At 42.7% G+C, this 22800-nt stretch overlaps 3 protein-coding genes across 14 annotated transcripts in view; 1 reads left to right on the forward strand and 2 right to left on the reverse strand.

Moving 5' to 3' along the window:
* Window positions 1-10345: 10345 nt before the first annotated feature.
* Window positions 10346-13260, reverse strand: tsen34 (TSEN34 tRNA splicing endonuclease subunit). 5 transcript variants are annotated; one of them, XM_085380350.1, is made up of 6 exons: window positions 13122-13260; window positions 12467-12543; window positions 11827-12114; window positions 11478-11598; window positions 11122-11406; window positions 10346-11005 (listed from the first exon to the last, which is right to left on the reverse strand). In XM_085380350.1, the coding sequence occupies exons 3-6, from the start codon at window positions 12103-12105 to the stop codon at window positions 10818-10820; spliced, it is 873 nt and encodes a 290-aa protein (XP_085236476.1). In that variant the 5' UTR covers window positions 12106-12114; window positions 12467-12543; window positions 13122-13260; the 3' UTR covers window positions 10346-10817. The 5 variants fall into 5 exon arrangements, with proteins under 5 accessions (XP_085236476.1, XP_085236478.1, XP_085236477.1 ...); XM_085380352.1 differs by having other exon boundaries at window positions 12467-12563; window positions 13122-13224; XM_085380351.1 differs by having other exon boundaries at window positions 12963-13210.
* Window positions 13160-15017, forward strand: LOC146654846 (uncharacterized). 3 transcript variants are annotated; one of them, XR_014907247.1, is made up of 3 exons: window positions 13160-13298; window positions 14158-14326; window positions 14519-15017. XR_014907247.1 is itself a non-coding variant. In XM_085380355.1 (3 exons), the coding sequence occupies exons 1-3, from the start codon at window positions 13515-13517 to the stop codon at window positions 14836-14838; spliced, it is 531 nt and encodes a 176-aa protein (XP_085236481.1). In that variant the 5' UTR covers window positions 13417-13514; the 3' UTR covers window positions 14839-15017. The 3 variants fall into 3 exon arrangements, 1 of the variants encoding a protein (XP_085236481.1); XR_014907248.1 differs by having other exon boundaries at window positions 13281-13298; window positions 14189-14326; XM_085380355.1 differs by lacking the exon at window positions 13160-13298 and adding an exon at window positions 13417-13556.
* Window positions 15018-19066: 4049 nt separating this feature from the next.
* The window catches only part of dgkd (diacylglycerol kinase delta), a 31171-nt gene continuing 27437 nt past the window's right edge, over window positions 19067-22800 (reverse strand). For 5 of the 6 annotated variants that reach the window (XM_085429524.1, XM_085429526.1, XM_085429528.1 and 2 more), the window contains one exon: window positions 19067-22314. The gene's annotated coding sequence lies outside the window, so the exon portion shown is untranslated. The remainder of the gene's footprint in view (window positions 22315-22800) is intronic. The other variant, XM_085429523.1, reaches the window with a different exon arrangement.

Genomic DNA, 22800 nt, shown 5'->3' on the forward strand with positions numbered 1-22800 from the left:
ACCCCCGAGTCATTCTAACTACCAGAAACCTCGAAGCACAGGCCGAGGGGGAGGTGTGGCAGCAATTTTTCACACCAGCCTATTAATTAATGAAAGACCAAGACAGACTTTTAATTCATTTGAAAGCCTGATGCTTAACCTTGTCCACCACAGCTGTGAAACTCAGAAACCAGTCTTACTTGTTATCATCTATCGTCCACCTGGGCCTTACACAGAGTTTCTGTCTGATTTCTCAGACTTTATATCTAATTTAGTTCTGAGCTCAGATAAAATAATTATTGTGGGTGATTTTAACATCCATGTAGATGCTAAAAATGACAGCCTCAACATGGCATTTAATCTGTTATTAGACTCAATTGGTTTCTCTCAAAATGTAAAAGAACCCACCCACCACTTTAATCACACTCTAGATCTTGTTTTAACATATGGCATAGAAACTGAACATTTAACAGTGTTTCCTGAAAACCCTCTCCTGTCTGATCATTTCCTGATAACATTTACATTTACAATAATTGATTACACAGCGGTGGAGAGTAGACTTTATCACAGTAGATGTCTTTCTGAAAGCGCTGTAACTAAGTTTAAGAATATAATCCACCCACTGTTATCATCTTCAATGCCCTGAACCAACATAGAGCAGAGCAGCTATCTGAACCCAACAGAGGTCGATCATCTTGTTAATAATTTCACCTCCTCACTACGTACGACTCTGGATACTGTAGCTCCTGTGAAAACTAAGGTCTCTAATCAGAAGTACCTGACTCCGTGGTATAATTCTCAAACACGTAGCCTAAAGCAGATGACTCGTAATCTGGAGAGGAAATGGCGTGTCACAAATTTAGAGGATCATCATTTAGCCTGGAGAAATAGTTTGCTGCTTTATAAGAAAGCCCTCCGCAAAGCCAGAACATCTTACTATTCATCACTGATTGAAGAAAATAAAAACAACCCCAGGTTTCTCTTCAGCTCTGTAGCCAGGCTGACAAACAGTCAGAGCTCTTTTGAGCCAACCATCCCTTTAACGTTAACTAGTAATGACTTCATGAACTTCTTCACAAATAAAATTTTTATCATTAGAGAAAAAATTACCAGTAATCATCCCACAGATGTAATATTATCTACAGCTACTCTTAGTACCATTGATGTTAAGTTAGACTCTTTTTCTCTAATTGATCTTTCTGAGTTAACTTCAATAATTACTTCCTCCAAACCATCAACGTGTCTTTTAGACCCCATTCCTACAAAACTGCTCAAAGAAGTCCTGCCATTAATTAATGCTTCGATCTTAAATATGATCAACCTATCTCTAATGATCAGCTATGTACCACAGGCCTTCAAGCTGGCTGTAGTTAAACCTTTACTCAAAAAGCATCTCTAGACCCAGCAGTCTTAGCTAATTATAGGCCAATCTCCAACCTTCCTTTATATCAAACATCCTTGAAAGAGTAGTTGTCAAACAGCTAACAGATCATCTGCAGAGGAATGGTTTATTTGAAGAGTTTCAGTCAGGTTTCAGAGCTCATCACAGCACAGAAACAGCTTTAGTGAAGGTTACAAATGATCTTATGGCCTCTGACAGTGGACTCATCTCTGTGCTTGTCCTGCTAGACCTCAGTGCAGCGTTCGATACTGTCGACCATAATATCCTATTAGAGCGATTAGAACATGCTGTAGGTATTACAGGTACTGCACTGCAGTGGTTTGTATCATATCTATCTAATAGACTCCAGTTTGTGCATGTAAATGGAGAGTCCTCTTCACACACTCAGGTTAATTATGGAGTTCCACAGGGTTCAGTGCTAGGACCAATTCTGTTTACATTATACATGCTTCCCTTAGGCAGCATCATTAGAAGACATAGCATACATTTACACTGCTATGCAGATGACACCCAGCTCTATCTGTCCATGAAGACAGATAACACACACCAATGAGTTAAACTGCAGGAATGTCTTAAAGACATAAAGACCTGGATGGCCGCTAACTTTCTGCTTCTTAATTCAGATCAAACTGAGGTTATTGTACTCGGCCCTGAAAAGCTTAGAAATATGGTATCTAAGCAGATTCTTACTCTGGATGGCATTACCTTGGCCTCCAGTAACGTGGTGAGGAACCTTGGAGTCATTTTTGACCAGGACATGTCCTTCAACGCACATATTAAACAAATATGTAAGACTGCTTTCTTCCATTTGCACAACATCTCTAAAGTTAGAAATATCCTGTCTCAGAGTGACGCTGAAAAACTAGTTCATGCATTTATTACTTCCAGGCTGGACGACTGTAATTTATTATTATCAGGAAGTCCAAAAAACTCCCTGAAAAGCCTTCAGCTGATCCAAAATGCTGCAGCAAGAGTGCTGACAGGGACTAGAAAGAGAGAGCAGATTTCTCCTGTTTTGGCTTCCTGTTAAATCCAGAATTCAAAATCCTGCTCCTCACATACAAGGTCTTAAATAATCAGGCCCCATCTTATCTTAATGACCTTGTAGTACCATATCACCCTATTAGAGCCCTTCGCTCTCGCTCTGCAGGCCTACTTGTTGTTCCTAGAGTATTTAAAAGTAGAATGGGAGGCAGAGCCTTCAGTTTTCAGGCCCCTCTTCTGTGGAACCAGCTTCCAGTTTGGATTCAGGAGACAGACACTATCTCTACTTTTAAGATTAGGCTTCAAACTTTCCTTTTTGCTAAAGCATATAGTTAGGGCTGGACCAGGTGACCCTGAATCCTCCCTTAGTTATGCTGCAATAGACGTAGGCTGCCGGGGATTCCCATGATGCATTGAGTTTTTCCTTTCCAGTCACCTTTCTCACTCACTATGTATTAACAGACCTCTCTGCATTGAATCATATCTGTTATTAACCTCTGTCTCTCTTCCACAGCATGTCTTTATCCTGTCTTCCTTCTCTCACCCCAACCAATCACAGCAGATGGCCCCGCCCCTCCCTGAGCCTGGTTCTGCCGGAGGTTTCTTCCTGTTAAAAGGGAGTTTTTCCTTCTCACTGTTGCCAAAGTGCTGCTCACAGGGGGTCATATGATTGTTGGGTTTTTCTCTGTATCTATGAAGTGCCTTGAGGCAACTTATGTTGTGATTTGGCACTATATAAATAAAATTGAATTGAATTGAATTGAATTATGAGTAGCGTACTGGTGGCCAAAATGGCTACATTGCGAACCGAATTGAAAAGTGACTTCAAAGCATTCGGTACGGAATTTCGGGAGGATATAAAGAAGCAAATGGCCGAACTCTCTAAGGAATTGAATCAAAGATTACACGAGATGGCGGATCAGGTGGAGGAAATGACTGGTCGGCTAAAGCACGTCGAGGACAACATGGCTGACTCGGAACGCTGGGACATTGGTGTTAGGGATACACTTGTGCAGCTGTTGGAAAATCAACGGGCGCTTCAGGAAAAGGTGTCCTATATGGAGGGCCGCGCTAGGCACAAAAACATCCGGATCTACGGCGTACCGGAAAACTCGGAGGGCTCGTCGGTGACTACCTTTGTCGAAAATCTGATCAAAGAACACCTAGGCGAAGATTTCGGCCCGGACCGTGCCCTCAGCATTGAGCGCGCACACCGCGCGTTGGGACCAAAACCACCCCCGAACGCCCCACCACGCTCAATAATAGTGCGCTTCCTCCGGTTCTCTGTTAAAGAAGAGATTCTCCGCACGGCGTGGAACAAAGGGGTACATATCCAAAACAAACGGGTGTATTTCGATCATGACTACTCCCTGGAAGTGCAGAAAAGGAGACGGGAATATATCCCAGTTAAGAAGGCTTTGAAGGACAGCGGGATCCGCTTCCAGACACCACTAAGTAAGATGCGAGTGTTTTATGCGTCAGGCAATGTCCTATATAATACCGTGACCCAAGCTGCCGAGGATTATGTTGTATTCCACATATCCACTTGATGGCTTATAATTTCTATAAAATGCTGTCACTAAATGTAAATGGCCTGAATAGCCCTATTAAAAGAAGCAAATTAATTGCCAAATTGAAAAAGGAGACAGTAGATTTGGCATATTGGCAAGAAACTCATCTAGATAATGCAGAACATGAGAAATTAAAAAAGATGGGTTTCAGACATACATTTTATTCATCGTATAGGGCCGGGAAAAAACGAGGAGTAGCTATCCTTATCTCAAATAAAATAAAATTTGAACATATATCTACTATAAGTGATAAGGAAGGTCGGTTTGTTTTAGTAAAAGGTAGAATAGAGAATAAGGCGGTGACACTATTAAATGTCTATGCACCCCCAGGAAGCAACGCAAGCTTCTTTAAGAAGATATTTGATTTGATCTCTAAGGAAACGGTGGGAACTCTTATTTGTGCAGGAGATTTTAATTTACTGTTAAATCCCAGATTAGACTCAAATAATAGGGCCAAGAAAAGCACGTCTGGAGGGAAACGGGTTAAAGGAATGTTAACGGAATTAGGGCTTATTGACGTGTGGCGATCTATCCATGGGTCAGCGTCAGGATTCACTTTTTACTCTGCTCGACACTCAGTGTATTCGAGGATAGATTACTGTTTTATGTTTAATAGGGATTTACACAGGATAAAAGATTGCAGAATAGGTCCAAGAGATGTCTCTGACCACAGTGGAATTTATATAACGTTACATTTGGACAGGACACGGAAGACAACTTCGTGGAGACTAAATACCGGTATGTTAAATGACCCCGCTTTTGTGAAACAAATGACAGCCGATCTTAACTTGTACCTGCAGGACAATAATGGAGAGACAAATCACAGTATTGTGTGGGATGCAGCCAAAGCTGTCCTCAGAGGAAAAATAATTGCGTGGTCGACCATGATTAAAAAGAAAAAGTCACAAGAATTGTTACAACTGCAGGATAGATTAATGGCCTTGGAACAGTCAGGTCTAAAGGATAAAAATACTACAGTAACCCACCAGATCAGACCGATTAAGCAGGAGATAGATAAGATATTGAGCGAAGAAGTAGAGAAAAACATAAGGTTCATGAAACAGAGGTATTATGAGGCGGGGCCTAAGGCGGCGAAGCAGTTGGCGTGGCGGATTAGAAAACAGCAAGCTGAAAATAATATTTATAAGATTAGAGACCCGGTTGGTAACAATGTTGTAACTGACCTGGATAAAATTCAAAAAGCGTTTGAAAAGTATTACAAATCCTTATATAGTCAATCTACTCAGGGTGATGTAAATAAGATGACTGACTTTTTGAATTCCTTAGACCTGCCTACGATTGGTCGAGAAGCAAATAGTAAGTTAACGTCCTTAATATCTCGGGAAGAAATAATTAAAGCTATCTCCAGCCTTAAATCCAATAAATCACCAGGTACCGACGGGCTCCCTGCCGAATGGTACAAAACCATGAGGGAAAGCCTTCTTCCCCTGTTGGAAACTAGTTTTAACTACATTTTGAAAGGAGGTCTGGTACCTCCCTCTTGGAAGGAGGCCTTCATATCGGTTTTGCCAAAGGGGGGACAGGATAGACTAAACTGCAAATCTTATAGGCCGATAAGTGTCCTGAACTCAGATTATAAACTATACACAACTATTTTGGTGCGAAGAATGGATGCTGTAATGCCTTCTTTGATTGATGAAGACCAAACGGGTTTCTTGAAAAATAGACAAACCCACGATAATATTAGACGAGCTTTACACATCATCGAACACATTAATAATAAGAAAAAAAGCTCAATTATTCTTAGCTTAGATGCTGAAAAAGCATATGATTCAGTGAATTGGGACTTCCTCTTCCTAGTGATGAAAAGATTTGGTTTCTGTAGCGAGTTTATAAGATGTTTCCAAGCTCTTTATTCTCTCCCTACTGCCAGAATAAAAATTAACGGTAGCCTCTCCGATACTATTTTTTTAGAACGAGGATGTAGACAGGGGTGTCCAGCAAGCCCCTTCCTCTTCAACTTGTTTATCGAACCTCTAGCCCAGGCTATACGTCAGGAAACATCGTTGAAAGGGATTGTAATAGGAGGGGACGAGTACAAGGTGTGTTTATACGCAGACGATGTCTTGGTGACAATCACGGATCCCAGCTCAGGTATACCAGTGTTAATGGGGATGTTGGAAACATATGGCCTGTATTCAGGGTATGTCCTTAATGTCAAAAAAACTCAAGTTCTGTCATTTAATTTTTCTCCGGACCAGACTCTACTGGCAAAATTCAAGTTTAATTGGGAGGCAACTGCTATCAAATATTTGGGAGTGTTTCTGCCTAGAGATCTGACACAACTGTACGATATTAATTACAGTCGTATTAATAGAGAAATATATAGCGATCTCAACATTTGGGCCTTGCTCCCTCTCGACCTTGGCAACAGGATACAGATAATTAAAATGAATATTCTCCCCAAACTACTCTTTTTCTTGCTTTACCTATTCAAATTCCAGAGAAGCAATTCAGGGAATGGAATAAGCAGATTTCGAGATTCATTTGGCTTAACAAAAGACCACGGGTGAAGTTCTCTACTTTGCAGTTGCCGAAAGACAAAGGGGGCTTGGCTCTACCTTCATTAAGGAATTACTACTTATCTGCTCAGCTGAGGTCCTTGGTGTGTTGGTGTAATCCATCTTTTTGTGCGAGGTGGAAGACGATTGAGATGTCTCTCTCAGACACGCCAATCCAGTCTAGACTTGGTCACGCAGCTTCTGATTTGGACGATACCTTGACGCCCAGCCACTGGGTCACTTTTACATTAAAAATATGGAGGGGAGTGGTCAAGCAGGCGCAACTCCAGGAAGAGATAAAACTTCTGAGGTGGCCAGCGTATGACCCTGATTTTTTACCTGCTTCCCACGATAGTAGATTTAAACAATGGGTGTGGCATGGAATCACTGCTGGGTGTTTGGTTATTGTAAAATCTAAAATTATGGCTTTTGATACCCTATGCAAGACTTACGATCTCGAGAAACAAGACTTTTTTCGATACTTGCAACTCCGTGACTATATTGGCAAAAGACTGGAGAGCTGTGTCCGTGGAGACTTCTCGATTGTTGATATTTTCATTGATGCTTATGACTCTGGGAGTAACAGAGCCTTGATAAGTAAACTGTATAAATGTCTGACTAAGCTCAAAGGGCACTCAACGATTTACATAAAGCAGAAATGGGAAAAAGAAATGGACATTGTGATTACAGAAGATGGGTGGGCACAGATCTGGGAGACACAGTTTACCACGACTAACTCCAACATGTGGCGGGACTTCTGCTGGAAGAACATTATACGCTATTTCATAACGCCTAAACAGAAGTCTAAATTCAGTGCTACACCTGCGTTTTGCTGGAGGAATTGTGGGGAAGTCGTGGCTGATTACGGTCATATATTCTGGTCCTGCCCACTCATACGACCCTTCTGGACGGAAGTTATAAAGATAATTACAGAGGTGTTGGGATTCCACGTGTCTTGTACATTTACCTCATTGTATCTGGGATGTTTTACAGATGATTTAGTTGCAGATGATGTTTACCTTCTGAAAGTTCTCTTGGCTTCTGCGAAGAAGGCCATAACAAAACGCTGGCTCTGTAGAGATCCTCCCACTGTAACACTTTTTACCTCTATAGTGGAAGACGTCAAATTGATGGAATGTATGACTTTCACTCTGCGACTGCAGGGAGATTTGGGAAGGAGACGATGGAGAAAATGGCTGGACTTTACAGCTTGTGGCAGCACCCTTTGATGCATAGAATTAGTAATGCAGACTTGTTGACGTATGTATGTGTGGATGTGCAGATGTATGTACAGGTGTATGTTATCTTCCCATGACCTCATACTGTTTCTGTTTTTTCTTTTTCTATTTTATCTTGTTGCATAAAAATGTTCCTAAACAAATAAAAAGTGTCAAAACAAAAACAAAAACATACGAACAGATGAAGTATACAAAACAACAGAACATGAACACACAAAGCCAGGGGTAAAAGAAAAAGGTAACAATTATAAGAATACACGCAAAAATCCACATACACAAGTTGTTTTGAGAGCCTTTTTGTTGGTGGAGTCTGATATTGATTGTATGTACATTTCCACATCCTTAAAATAATGACAGAAATATGGTGTTTTGTTAGTAAACCTGCTGTTTGACGGTCATGTCGCATTAAATCCGTCTTTTACGTCACTGACACAAGACAGACGCCAATTATCAGCGGTGGAGCAGACATGGTGAACGCTTCCTGGACATCCATGGTAGATGTCAGTGAAACTGTTGGGAAGACAACGTGAACATTTTATTTGTACTGTATAATCTGCAGATTCTGACAGAAATCTGCAGCTATCCTTTGAAGCACCGCTCCTCTAAAACAGCAGTAAGGATCATTATTAGGTTATTTACATTATTATGTAAATAACAAAATAACTTAAAGCAAAAATTGGGAAATGTAAAGTCCGAAGTCTTTATATTAAGGCCATCAGTCAAACATTGTTTGCTATGGGTCTAAACAGAGCGCGTTGTGTGTGACGTCTTCTTTTGCGCATGCGGGCCGCTTTGAGGGTTCACACTAGAGCGCGTTTGCTGTCGCATTTTATTTGTAGTGTGAACGAGCAGACAAAAAAAAATCAGATTTGATCAAAAAATCAGAATTGAGCATCAATACCTGCAGAGTGAACGTAGCCTATCTCTCCACCATCAGGCTGCTGGGAGACGCGTTCTATCACCGGCGTGACGTCTGCACAACTGTTTTATACGTGAGCTGTGGGGCGTGGCCAGGCGTGCCGAAGCATCTTAAAGAAGTATCCACGCACCACGACCAAGGTACCCCGTACATATGGAATATGTAACAGTGTGGAGAGATATTCTCTCACTAAGAGAACCAAGGTTACACAGTAACCGTGCAGTACGAGCCAATCAGGAGCCTAACCTGGTAACCACCTGAGTCAGAACATCATCGACAGTGAGATCAATAAAAATTATTGATCCTCAGGTCATTGATGACTTCAGGGAGAGCTGCTGCGATTGGTTCTTATCATAAAGACTGTGACATCAAAGGTAGTTGTAAATTATTTCTAATACTCTGAAGAAGAAGAGAAGATTAAAAACATCTATAATTATTGATCATCACTGGATCCAGGTGATTGTTTGACATTCAGCTGCTGATAACAGAATGATGCGTGAAACAGAGACATACAGATGTGATCACTTTGGTGTGGGTGGGGTCAAGTGCACAGAGACTGATCAATACCTTCTCCTAGGGCTGCTCGATTATGGCAAAAATGATAATCACGATTATTTTCACTGACATTGAGATCTCGATTATTTGACGATATTTATTTAACAATAACAATGTGTTGAATAATGACTTTAAAAAATAATATAAAATAGTGTGCAAATACTGATAACAGTGCAAATGTTTGCAATATAAGAAATCAATGAAAAATGTAAACATCTGTGTTTAGTGAACTTTGCAGTGTTGCTCTGTGGTGCAGCTACTGTAGCAAAGTTTACACACTGTGTCTACTTGATCCACGTCTGACTGAACCCATAATGTTTCCACACCACTGAAGGTTTTTACCTCTTCAACCAACAGCAGTCACTCTCCTCTCCAAATAACTTCTGCTTAGCTTTCCGAGCTTCCCTCGGGTCCTCTTAATTGTTGTGACGCGTGTTCGAAATGCAGAGAGGTGCGCTCGATTTGCCACACGGAGCAGCGTGAGAGTAAAGCACGAGGGAGGGGCTAATAATCGGCTCAGTCATTTTTAATGATCGTTGAAAGCCCAGATTGTAATCGTGATTAAAATTCAATTAATTGAGGAGCCCTACCTTCTCCCAGAGCTTTTTATTATTATAAACTTTGCAGTAAATTTGGGTGTGTTTGATTTTCTCTCGGCTCTGATCCTTGTTGGCGTCGTTACCTTTTATCACGTCTGTTCATGCACAGATATCCTCGTGTTGGTGTTGTTCCCACATCATCATAATAAATGTTGTTCCAGGTTCAACATTGCAACTGACCAATCACATTGTTGTGACGTCATACTTTTGTGACTTCGGAAAAAACGCTGAAAAAAAAAATAAAAAAAATCTACTGAACTTGCGAGAAACCGCCGCTGTCGCCGATCCAGCAGCTGTAATTCTTTGCATTTCAGGATACTGTTCTTTAATAAACCGTAAGCATTACACATGCTGTCCTTGCAACACTGGAATGTCATAAATGAATCAATTGCTTGGCTTGCAAAAGTATGACATCACAACAATGTGATTGGTCAGTTGCAATGTTGAACCTGGGACAACATTTATTATGATGATGTGGGACCAACACGAGGATATCAGATCATCCTCTGTTCAGTGTCACTGCCTCGTGTGGCTCGTGTTCACAGCAGGTCTGCCGGTCAGGGCAGAAATCACAGATCAATGCCACATCACTTTTATTTCAACACAATGACTCACTGAGAAAATACAATCTTTGAAAAAAGGAGAGCTGTCCTTTGTTTCCTCGCACTGACACTAATGAAAAGAAATAAAGAAGTGGGCGGGGTTTGTCGGGGCCCTTTCACCTCCAGCACGCTGCTTTAAGACAAAGTTGTCGAACGGCTCGGAGGTCAGAGCTGGACTCGGCTGCACGGCAGGCTTCATCAGAGAAACCGCGTGGATGAGTCTGAGCTGCAGAGAGCTGTCTCTGTGACGCTCGCCACGCAGAAACAAAGAGCAGACCGATCACGCTCTACTGTCCTTTAGAGGCCGCGGCCCTGCTCCGTCCTGTCAGTCACATGACCTCCTGCAGTTGTTCTTCAGCCTCAAACTTACAGAAACAGGTTTTAGATGCAGGATGCGGACCTGCCTTAACATGGGCCGGCGGCGCCGTCTGTCCTGTCCCCCGGGTTTAAATCATCCCGCTCCACTGAAGCGACGTGTAGCAGACCCTGGCGTCTGGCCCCGGCGAACACAGAAGGACCGTCTTCTTCACGTTGGATCCCAGACGAGCCACGGCGAGGACATCCAGCAAACACACGGACTCATCCAGAGACACACAGACGGCGATAAAGTGAGCGTGGAACCGCAGAGGGTCACCTGACGAGACATGACCGCACAGAGTCAGCAGCAGCCTGACATCACTGACGTCAGCAGTGATGTCAGGCTGTCAGCCTCAGGAATCATTCTGGTCAGGTGTTGAGCTCCTCACTCACCTGGATACACCAGGAAGTCTCCTCCAAACTTTCCTGCTGAGGTCAGGTAGAAGCCCCGCCCCCGTAGGTCTCTGAACACCTGGTACCTGGCGTCACAGCGGGGCTCAGCCCCAGTTGGCCCGTAGGCCTGCAGGAAGGCTCGAGCTTCAGGACAGTAACTTAGCCCCGCCCTCGCCGTGCTCAGCTGGACTGCCATTGCTGACTGCGGGAAGGTGAAGTTCTGGTCCAGAGCCTGCAGGCGGCGCCGCAGGGCTTCATCTGCACTTGTAGCGCCAGACTCTGCACCTGAGAGGACGGGCACCGTGAGCGCAGCCGCCAGGTACAGAATGCAGAAACCTTATCACGGCAACACTCACCTGTCATAGCTCGGAGCAGCGCCAACTTCCTGTCCTCCAGTGCGAGGACGCTCTGCTCCTCAAAGCTCCTCTTCTCCTCCTCCTCGTGCTTCTGACGGAGCTCCGCCCCCCCCCAATCCTGCTGAGAACAACAACAACACATCAAACACACAGGACGCTCGGCCTTGCAGTTCCTATGACAACCAGCAGTGAGTCCGTGCCACAGAGTCCCGTGTTAAAATAAACATGTCTGCAGCCTGGCACGCTAACTGTACGTACAGGGTGACAGTGACCTCGGAACAGCCAACATGGCGGCCAGCTTAATGAGGTGCCACGATGAGCGCCAGCACCTCTAACGACCCGCTCTGACCTGGCAGCGGTCCGGCAGGGCTGCAGCGGCGCGGCGCTCCCTCAGCAGCCCCTCCTCCTCCGGCAGCAGCAGCAGCGGTCGACCCAGGCGCCCGTTCTGTCGGGGCGTTCGGGGCAGCGACCCCAGGAGTGCCCCCACCAGGCCTTGAGCCCTAACAGCCCTCAGGTCCTGCATCCTCCACACCAACGGGGCGGAGTCACACAAACTCACTCCCACAGCTGGGGCGGCGTACTCTTCCTCAGAGCCCAGACGCCGCTCCCCGCAGGACAGCGCCTCCATCAGGACGACCTGTGGAGACAGAGGACTCAGTCAGCTGACGTGTGAGAGTCACACACACAGCCTCTGCAGGAGGATCAAATGATGGCGAGCTGCTAGAAAAACTTTATTCCACAAAAGAACAAAGTCCAAGTGCAGCAGCTACCTCAGTCGCACACAGATTACATGAAATACATACAGCACACAACGTTTCACAACTTGTTGTCCTGATGTGGTCCGGATAAAACGCCGTTCCAAAACCACTGGGATCACTTTTTATAGTCTGACATAAACGTGTGCAGTGTGAGCACGCCAGAACAAAGGAACAGACTCGTGTGTGGCATCACAGTTTGACTGTTTTAAGGAAACCTATGGTAGGACACACCTGTGGACACGTTTAAAGGACACGTCCTTCTTCCAGGTAATACCAGAGACGAGGCGATTCCAACAGAAGACTTCCTCCTGGAACAGAGCTCTGACCTCTTCATCACAGTTTCAACAACATCAGAATTACAGACAAAGAAACAAAAGCTCCAGTTTTAGACAGGATATGAAGATGACATCACACATGCTTGTAGGAAGCTGAGTAATAATAAATGTGTTGTTTAGAGAGGAGGAAGACAGCAGCGTTCTCATAAGAGTTCATCATTGAAGAGTTCTTTATAAAAATCTTCAGCCTTATCTTTGCTTTTTCACTGCAGAAGATTTCTTTGATTTTTGAGCTGAAGAGTCAAGGATCCATTCCCAGCTCTACAGCTCACCTGGAGATGCCCGCTGCCTCTCAGAGACCGAGCTCAATGAGCACCGGCTGAAACTGAAGTTTAATGAGCCTCGTCTTTGTTGGTCTTTAGTGAGAACGATACCGAACAATCAAATCTCACCTTTATTGACGTGAAGACAGAGACCTGCTGCTCCGTAGGAGACGTGAAGTGTTTTAATAGCTAAATGAAATTTGGCTCCAAACTTGTATCGTCTGCTGACTGACACTCTCCGAGCCGACAAACAGCTGAGGAACCAGCCGACTGAGCATGCGCACTTACGGTCCGATCCGAGGCTCACTCCGACTCTCCGGTCCGTCAGCCGATCCAATCCCCGAGCTCACGAGGGAGCGCCTGGTCCCGACCTGCCGTAAACTGCTGCGGCTGTAGCTGTTGTCAGTGGGCGGACCGGAAACACGAGCGCTTAGACCGGAAGAAGCAGCGCAACTGCCGGGTCACGTGAGTTCCCTGCTCTTTCCTCTGAAAGTGTTTTTAGTTGAACAGTGTAAGAAGTAAAAATGAATTAACACAAGGGGACTTAAAGACTCAATTAAGCGCAAAGCTGTTTTTCTGTTCTGGGGCAACAGGCAAATAGTTTTTTCCCCAGGAAACTCATTCTGAGGAAGCTGATGTGAAATTTTGGTCACAACAATGGGGAGATAAATTTTTTTAGTCATGGTACAAACAGGTCGGCTATTTGCTTCAACAGATGTCCTGGTAGGCTTTTGTGCAACATGGCAGACAAAAATGGACATTGGGTTGCCTGTGTGTTAAATACCGATAATACTCTGATTATTTTGGTTAATGTTTATGGATACAACAATGATCAAGAGAATAAGAACCTGCTGCATCAAATTTCTACAGTTATAAAGGAACTTTACACCAAATTCCCTACTGATTATATAGTAGTTGGAGGTGATTTCAATGTGACTCCTGATGAATGGTTGGATAGATGGCCTTCAAAATTTTCAAGAGAACATAAAAACCCAATATTTGAAAATTTCGCTAATGATACTAAATTAATAGATGTGTGGAGATTGTTAAACAAAGATGTAAAACAATTCACCTGGCACAAACCTAATGGTCAAAGCAGGTCACATATTGATTATTGGTTGGTATCCAACTCAATTTTACAATATGTTAAGGAAACAGTCATCTCTAACAGTCCAAGTTTAAGTTTAATTTCAACATTTTGTTTTGTTGTAAAGGGTGACAGGGCTTGGCTTCCTTTTGGTAGTGGACCATTGATCAGGAAGCCAAGCCCTATATATATGATACAATCTCACTGCACTTAGCCTAATCCTTCATTGCCCTGAAGAATCCTCTGGTGTACGGACCTCCTCTCCAAGGAAAGAAAATGCAGAGAAGACTCACCACTCAGCAGGCCTTGGAAATGATCCTGAGGGAAGTCGACCCTTGTGACTCGGATGGAGAAGACCTAGGAGTTCAGCCGGATTCGGACTCAGAGCTGTCTGATCAGTCTTCCGGTTAGTTTCATTTCATGTTATTTCCTATTTCATTTCAAACAAGTAAGTGGATGTAGTTAGTAAGTAAGATATTTCAGACATTATTCTGATACAGAGGAGGAGATACTGGAATTATAATTAGTATCTATGCATGCATTTGTGATTTTGTTTGACCTTCCCATTGCTCACAATTTGAATTTGTTCACACTGCAGATGAGGAGACTGCTTCTCCACCTAAAAAGAGAGCTTGTTTGGGGACTGAGACAGCGAAAGATGGCACAGTGTGGCGTGAAGAACAGGTGGGGACCTGTCTCCCTTTCACCCCAATAGAAGCGTACGCTGCAGATGGAGAGCCAACGGCTAAGGCCAGGAGAAGTATCTCGAGTCGCCTTCAGAGCTTCCTGTGTTTCATCACTCTTGACATGCTTCATAGCATTCAAGAATGGACTATTCAACATGCACAGCAAACGGAGCATGTTCATTGGTTCATGGACCTCCCATGGATACCATGGCAGTGCCAGGATTGTGAGTGATTGCTGAAAATGTTGAAATGTACTCACTCACTTTTTATTATTATTTGTAAATATGTGTACAAATGGTTGGTTTTTTGTACTGTTTTTATCAATAAATCTCAGCAACAAAGGACATACACCCATGTGTGTTGATTTCTCCCTAAGATGGCAAACTGAAACACTCCAAGTTGGTGACTTTTGGAGATTTATTTCCCTGGATGATTGAAAATGCATCAAGATGAAACACAAAAGGAAGTTCACAGCTTTTAGCAGCTCCCCCACGCCCTCAATCACCCCCCCCCCCCCCCCCCCCACTCCCCTCCCTCCAGAATTCCCAGATAACGACCTAATATACATATGAATGACTAGCCAATTTAGCTTCCACTTGGCTGAAGCTAAAGCTTAGCTAAAAGCCTACCAGCCTGTTAGAGCCATTATTCGCCATTATTCTAAGACTACACTACACTAAAACAACACATTTAAGGATTATTGGAAATTTAACTCTCAGCTGCTGAGAAATGAGGAGTATTGTAATTCTATTAAAAAATAATTTTAGATATTCAGAATGATGAAGCCATCAATACACCGATACTCAAATGGGAATATCTTAAATTTAGAATCAGAAAAACCTCAATTACATTCGGTAAAAAGTTAAACAGACAAAGGAAAGAAGAGGAATCAAATGTATTAAAAGAACTTATGAATCTGTATGGCAAATTGAATTGGACTGAGGAAGAAAAAATTAATAACTTACAATCTAAATTGGACGAAATGTACCTTTATAGAGCCAAGGCTGCTTATTTGCGATCCAAAGCCAAGTGGATAGAAGAGGGTGAAAAGAACACTGCCTATTTTTGCAATCTAGAACAACGTAGACAAGAATATAATTCAATATGTAACCTAATAATCAACGGAGAGGAATGTACAGACACTAAACAGTAACCTTTATAAGTCTTCATACTCAGAACAAAATGTCACCTCCTTCTTTGACAAAATCAGTAATTGGATTCCAGTAATTGATGATAATTTTAGAGAAATTTGTGATGAAGACCTAACTATAGAAGAATTTGATTTTGCTATTAAGAGCATGGCATCTGATCGCTCACTGGGACCAGATGGAATAACAACTAATTTCTATAAGCACTTTTGGGAAGACCTAAAATTACTATTATTCAGTGCGTTAAATGAATGTACAAAAGGAGCTTATGGCAACAATGAAACAGGGAGTTATAAAATTAATTCCAAAACCGGGGAAAGATAAGAAAAAACTAATTAATCTAAGACCTATAACACTTTTAAATACAGACTACAAAGTTTTTACAAAAGTTTTAGCAACAAGACTAAAAACAGGTATTTCTGAAATAATTAGCCCAACACAATCAGGATTCCTCAAAGGACGGTTGATCCAAAATAATATCCGCTTGGTTTTGGACCTCATCGATTACAATTACCTAATTACGGATGATGGTTTTATGTTGTTCTTGGACTTCCATAAAGCATTTGATTCTATCGAACACACTTTTATTATTAAGACATTTAAACATTTTGGGTTTGGAGATGCATTTCTGGATATGATCACTATGTTGTATACTGATATTAATAGTTGTGTTTCTCTTTCAGAAGGCACATGTCCCAGGTTCAGGGTGGAGAGAGGTATCAGGCAGGGCTGCAGCATCTCACCTCTTTTATTCATTGTAGCCACTGAATTACTTGCTATTACTGTCATAAATTCAAACATCAAAGGATTAGACATAAATAACCACAAATTAATAATAAGTCAGCTTGTCGATGATACAACAGTCTTTCTAAAAAATAAAGAACAAATTCCATTGGCCTTAGATACAATAAAGATCTTTTCTGATGCTTCTGGACTACGGCTGAACCTGGACAAATGTGAACTCATGAGTATCCACAATTGTTCTCACTCTTCTTTGTATGATATACCTGTCAAAAATGAAATCAAATATCTTGGAATCTGGATAACTAAATGCATGGCTGATAGTGAAGAAAAGAATATTCAGAATACAACTGACAAATGCAAAAAAACTCTGAACCCTTGGCTACAGAGAGATTTAACGTTATTCGGCAGGATAATGTTGACCAAGGTTGAATCTTTGTCCAGATTAATCTATCCAGCTTATTCCCTAGCCATCCCACCAAGAATTATAAAAGACATCAATAAGGTGAATTTTAATTTCATATGGAAAAATAAACATCATTATATCAGTAACAGGGACTTGATAAAAGATTATGAAGAGGGGGGTTTAAAAGCAATCGATTTTGAAATAATGAATGGCATTTTAAAGATTAATTGGCTACGATCTTTCTTGAAAAATGATAATGAGATCTGGTTCTTGATACCATCTCTTATTTTCAACAAAGTTGGGGGGATCCAATTCCTTTTAGTGTGTGATTTTGAAATTTCTAAACTACCCATAAAACCTTCCAAATTTCATCAAAGAGTTTTGTTAAATTAGAAATTAATGTTTAAACATAACTTTAGTCCCCACAACGTTCCACTGTGGAACAATAGGGTGATATTGAATCGGGGGAAATCTATGTTTGTGGAAGAATGGATGACAAAACAAATTTGGTCTGTGACACACATAATGGATGAAAATGGAGATATACTTGAATTAAACAGGCTTAATGAGAAATATGACATGAGTTGCTCGTTCGAGCTCTATAAAAAGGTTTCACAGAATATCCCAACAGTCCTTGTAAATACGATAAAGAACAGTTTTTCAAATATACCGACTCCAAATTTACATAAAATTAAACTAGATGGTCTTGACTTGGTTAATGAAAAATGCAATAATCAGTTTTTGAGGAGGTATTTGGTTAACACCTTATATCCAGGTAGGACAAAACATTCACTCATCTTTAAAGATTATAACAAATCTGAGATCTCGTTGATCAGAACCAAATATTTAACATTTCCAATTCCCCCCAAATTTAAAGAAGTCCATTTTAGAACTACAAAAAATATTTACCCCTCCAATGAATTTATGAGAGACAGATTTAAATTTGTGTTAGACAACTGTTATATTTGTAAAACAACTTCGGAAACAACAGAGCACATGTTCTATGGGTGTGGGACAATCCAGAATTTATGGAAATCTCTCCATGTCCTAATATTGTCCCAGTATGGAAATATTGATTTTTGGTCTTTTCAAAATATTCAAATTGGAGTAATCCTTAAGGACAAAAATAGTGAGTTTTTAGTTAACAATCTCATTATTATAACAAAGTATTACATACATAAATGCCGATATGCTAAATCCCCCCCTTCATGGCCTGCTCTTAAAAACGACCTCTCCCTGTTCCGTAAATCTCTTAAGCTAATAAATAAGCCCCAAGCAATCAAATTGCATAGATTTTTGAAGAGTTTGATTTTTCTTAGCCCCTTATTTAAGTTATGAGTCTTGTTTATGGAACCTCACTTTTAGAGAGTTTATGATCCCCCTTGTCTCCTTTATTTCTGTTCCTTGTTTTACATTCTTTTTTATTGTTATTTATTTATTTTTGTATTGGTTATTCATCTTTTTATATTATTATTATGTAGATGTGTGCGTATGCATGTATGTGTATATATATATATGTATGTATGTATGTATGTATGTTTACTTTCAGTTATTGTCGATTTCATCGTGGTGTACCAACGGCACTGTGGCAGTGATGTGTATTCCTCTGATCGGGAGAAAAGAAAAAGGTGTGATTCTGTTCTGAATGATTCAATATGTCGCTTGTCTCTTTGAGATTGTTATTGTTCTAAATAAAGTTCATTCATAGGTCGTTTGGACGTGCTGGTGCGTCCGTGGACTCCAGAGGGTTAAATCAGTTTTTGATGGTTATAAAAATGTTCTGTGATGATGGCAGTATGTAACACACGTTTTGATCTGATAAACACACCTGATGTCTGATAACTTGAAGACATCAGTTGTCAGAGATGGACGCTGCGTCATTAACACTGACCTCAAGCGTCGGCTTTTGGATCCGATGCTTGGAAACTGCTGAACTCTTCAGTGGATGGGGTCCTGTGGACGTGTCACTACTGCCACCCAGACTCTGACACAGCCTAATGTTCCTCAGCTTTGATGCAGAAACACTCGTTCCACACCCAAGGATCCACTGAGGGGACGACAGCAATCAACCAGATGACACCGGGCTGTCCTTTGGTAAACTCCGGGACACCTGCTGCTGTTTTTCAGTTTATAAGACACTAAGTTCAAATCCAGCTGGACACAGGTAACTGGTTAAAGAAGTGTTTGTGTTTATTGTCTTACTGTTTTAAAGGTGATTTTTAGAGGATGTAGAAAATCCATTTACTGCAAACATGTTAAACAGCAGCTTGACAGAATAAATAATTCTTCTGATAAAATCATATCAGTTTAACATAAAGTCAACATAAACAGGTGTAAATGTAACCAAACTGTCGGTGTTATTTTAACATGAGGTGACTGCAAAGAGTTCACATGAATGACAAACACACAAATCATGTTGGTATGAAAGTTGTGCAGTTATACAACAAAGATTAATGTTGACTAAACACAACTTTATTTCATGTTAATGAAGCTGATGGTTTTTGTCGATGCAGAACAGACCGACGGTCTGCCAAAGCAACCCCGGAGTTTATCACCGCAGACACGGGGAACATTGTTCAGTCAGCTGATTTGAAGCCAGCGAGCGTTTCACTGGTTGAAGACAGAAATGTCCACAAACAAACAGCAGCTGAGAGCCGCTGCAGTAAAGGTGACAGCGCATTAAAGAGCAAAGAAGCACATGGTAACGTCCATGAGCTGTCAGTGTCAGCGGAGGGTTTGCAACCAAGTGTTAAAAATGAACGTTTTATTTTCACTTATCTTTACTTACCTTAGTATGGAAGCCCGTTTACGCCAAAAAACCCAAGTATCCATAAGTCGAAATTTCGACTTATGTTTCTCCAAATTTCGAGTTATTAACTCGAAATTTTGAGTTAATAAGTCGAAATTTGGAGAAACATAACTCGAAATTTCGACTTAGCTCTACCAATCAGTAATCTACATGAATGAGGTCACTTTCTTGTTACCCGGAAGCATATGGTGCAAAGTAGCGCGCATTCAAAACCGGATCGCAACAAACTGGCGCTTTCGCGAGTACGTTTGCTGATAGTAACGCCATGTGATTCAGCTAATAACACAAGGATTTCATCGTTTGAAGCCACGCTGAAAATACTCAGCAATCTGTGCATTCATGACTGCATGTAGCTGTAGCATTTGTACCTGAGGGCTTCAGCTTCCGGGTAACAAGGAAATGACATCATTCACATAGATTACTGATTGGCAGCGCCAACTCGAAATTTCAAGAAAATAACTCAAAATTTTGAGTTATGGATCCTTTTTCCCCCCTTAGTGGCAGAAACAGGCTTCCATACCCTGGAGCCCTGAAATGACGGTGTGTTATAAAGTCTGTAGCAGTCTGTGTTTAACTCACTGAGTCAAAGCTGAACGTCTGCACTTCACCTGCATCTCCAGAAAACCGTCTGCATCCTGTGAACCTGCCTGTATAAACGATGAGCTGCCCTCATGGTGGAGCTCGTGTGTGTAAAACCATCAGCAAACTGGACAGAGGATCGGGGAGCTGGACCGAGGTCGCCCGGCCCACTTTAATCACTTAGTGGTATTGAGCACATTCCAGCGCCGCCTAGAGGAAGAGACCATGATCTGAGGAGCGGCTCTTGGCTTTACTTTGACTGAACTTCTGCTCAAACATGATGCTAACCTCGTGGATCAGATGCTACTTCCATAAACTGGGATGTTTGCAGTGTTTCAAAGACGTGTGCGGTCCTGTGGCGGATACTCTTGATAAATGAGACACAGCGTCTTTGCTTTTCTTTCCTTCTGTGTCACAAACCTGACGATCGGCTTCGCTGTGCCGCTGGGAGCGAACATTACCGCGAGTCCCGAACTGGTAACTGTTGAACGGATGGAAGCGGTGCAGCTTCTGATCTCGACCACAGACGGAACATCAGCATCCAACACACACACCGTTTCTCCACACGTCTGAGTGATTTTTATTACATTCTGTCAAAGAACTGGTGATGACGGCCGGCTCGTATAAATACAGGCAGGAACAGCACACGTATGACGGAGAACACGATGTCTGAGCTGTCGCTGGGATTTCTGCTGTGGATGAACCACACACACACACACACGCCCTGTCCTCACGCACACACTTCCTGTCCTCAGGCCTTGTGATGGCGTCTTGTCTCGCGTCACCTTTGACAGAAACATAACTCTGCTGAGTTTGTAACTTTGAACTTGGAGCTGTGTTTGTGACAGACAGACAGGGAGATGCTTTATAAACCCAACACATCTGCGCTTTTCAACAAAACATTTACAGCAGCTGACATCATCAGATCGCAGCGGCAGGGCAGCGTCCAGCTGAAATGGCAGGGCTGACGGTGCGTTTAAGGCTCGTTTGGATTCAGGTAAACAACATGCTCCTGTGATGTCACAGGGCTGAGGTGAGTGTCCACAGGCAGGAGGAGGTCCTGTCATGTCTGATAAGTTTGTGTTAAAATAAGCACGCTGGACAGATAAGAACGATATGAAACATGATGCTGCGCCCCAGAAAGGCGGAGCTTAAGGCTTATCTTAAACCTCAGAAGTAGAATCCACACAAATGCAGGCCTGAAGGGCACAGGACCCCTCTTCCAGCATCTCCTCATCATGACTCTTCTTAAAGATACTTTCTGGACTCCACAGATCACTCCATACAAGACATAAATATCTGACCTGCTACAGCTGCTGTTACCTGGGTAACATAGGCCCTCCCCCCTCAGGTGTCCACACTTTGGTGATGAAGTTACAGAGTTCCTGCTCAGCAGCCTGAAGTAAAGTCATTAAAGGGTTAAACGTGTCAGAGACCAGAGGACGCTGTGATTGGTCTGCTGCTGACTTACAGGTGGGCACCTCAGTCCTGCAGACTGGATCTGGGTCTGACGAGTTTCAAAGTGGGGATACACCTCGGGCAGCGACTGACACGGCTTATGATTGGTCAGGTGAGAGTCTTCTCGTTCTGATGCTCAGACACTCAAACCAACAGCGATGTTCTGGCTCCTCCTCCAGCTGTGAAATCAGGTTGGGAGCTTCTCTGACTTCCTGAAACATGACGCAGACGGTCACGAGATGCACAGAGAGAGCTCTGTGTTTCCTGAACATTTCAACAGCCTGCAGGAACACAAACGTCCTGAATGATAAACCCCGCCCTCCTTGACCTCCTGCTGATTGGCTGGTGGGTGGGGTGACAAGGCACTGTGGGGTCATGTAATTGGTTGTTTCTCCTGAAATCCTGGGTGTCTGGGTTCAGTCAGGTTACTGAGAACCAGCACAGACCGATCCAAGTCCAATCACAGCGAGTCCTGGACCTGCGTCTGTAGGCTGAGGCGCTGGTCCAGGGTCAGAGGTCAGGTAGGTGAAGTGGTGAATAGCAACACAGGAGAGCAGGCAGCTGTTGCTGGGCAACAAAAAGGGAAAAAAAACAGTCAGTGAAACCTGCAAACACAGCTCAGAGTCAGTGAAGACCACAGTGTTCATCAAGCTAATGTTAGCTTTGCAGCTTGTGCTAATGTTCCTGAGATAGCATTAGCACGTAGCTGTGAGTTAGCTGCAGAAATGTGCTGATGTTTCCCAGACGGCACAGCGACATGTTGACCTCAAACATTCGCCACGTGGGTGGTGGCCCATCTACACCCATACCTACAGTTACATAATAAAATTCAGCGTGTAGGCTGCTACAAACATGTGTTCAGTGTTAAAAAAAATGATCCCTGCATTCACAGTTCCATGTATGACAGGTTCCAGCTACACCACTCATGATCTCCAAGCAGGTAAGCTACACCCACCCGGCGGAAAGCCACATTGGCACTACTTAACTGTCCACTGTGAGGGTCATGCACAGAGAGGTGGAATGTAGGCAGAGCAGCACTACGACGGAGAAACG

This window comes from Rhamphochromis longiceps, linkage group LG14 (genome assembly GCF_057381845.1).
Source record: "Rhamphochromis longiceps isolate RC_006_pf linkage group LG14, R_longiceps_female_GT1.1, whole genome shotgun sequence".
NCBI lineage: Eukaryota > Metazoa > Chordata > Actinopteri > Cichliformes > Cichlidae > Rhamphochromis > Rhamphochromis longiceps.

Coding starts and splice junctions, on each gene's coding strand:
- tsen34 (XM_085380350.1), bottom strand. CDS start 12,105: ATGGAGGCGCTGTCCTGCGGGGAGCGGCGTCTGGGCTCTGAGGAAGAG. Junction 11,599..11,826: donor CCCTGCCGGACCGCTGCCAG/GTCAGAGCGGGT, acceptor TGTTGTTCTCAG/CAGGATTGGGGGGGGGCGGA. Junction 11,407..11,477: donor GCTGCTCCGAGCTATGACAG/GTGAGTGTTGCC, acceptor CCGTCCTCTCAG/GTGCAGAGTCTGGCGCTACA.
- LOC146654846 (XM_085380355.1), top strand. CDS start 13,515: ATGGTACAAACAGGTCGGCTATTTGCTTCAACAGATGTCCTG. Junction 13,557..14,157: donor TTGCTTCAACAGATGTCCTG/GTAGGCTTTTGT, acceptor ATTGCCCTGAAG/AATCCTCTGGTGTACGGACC. Junction 14,327..14,518: donor GCTGTCTGATCAGTCTTCCG/GTTAGTTTCATT, acceptor TTCACACTGCAG/ATGAGGAGACTGCTTCTCCA.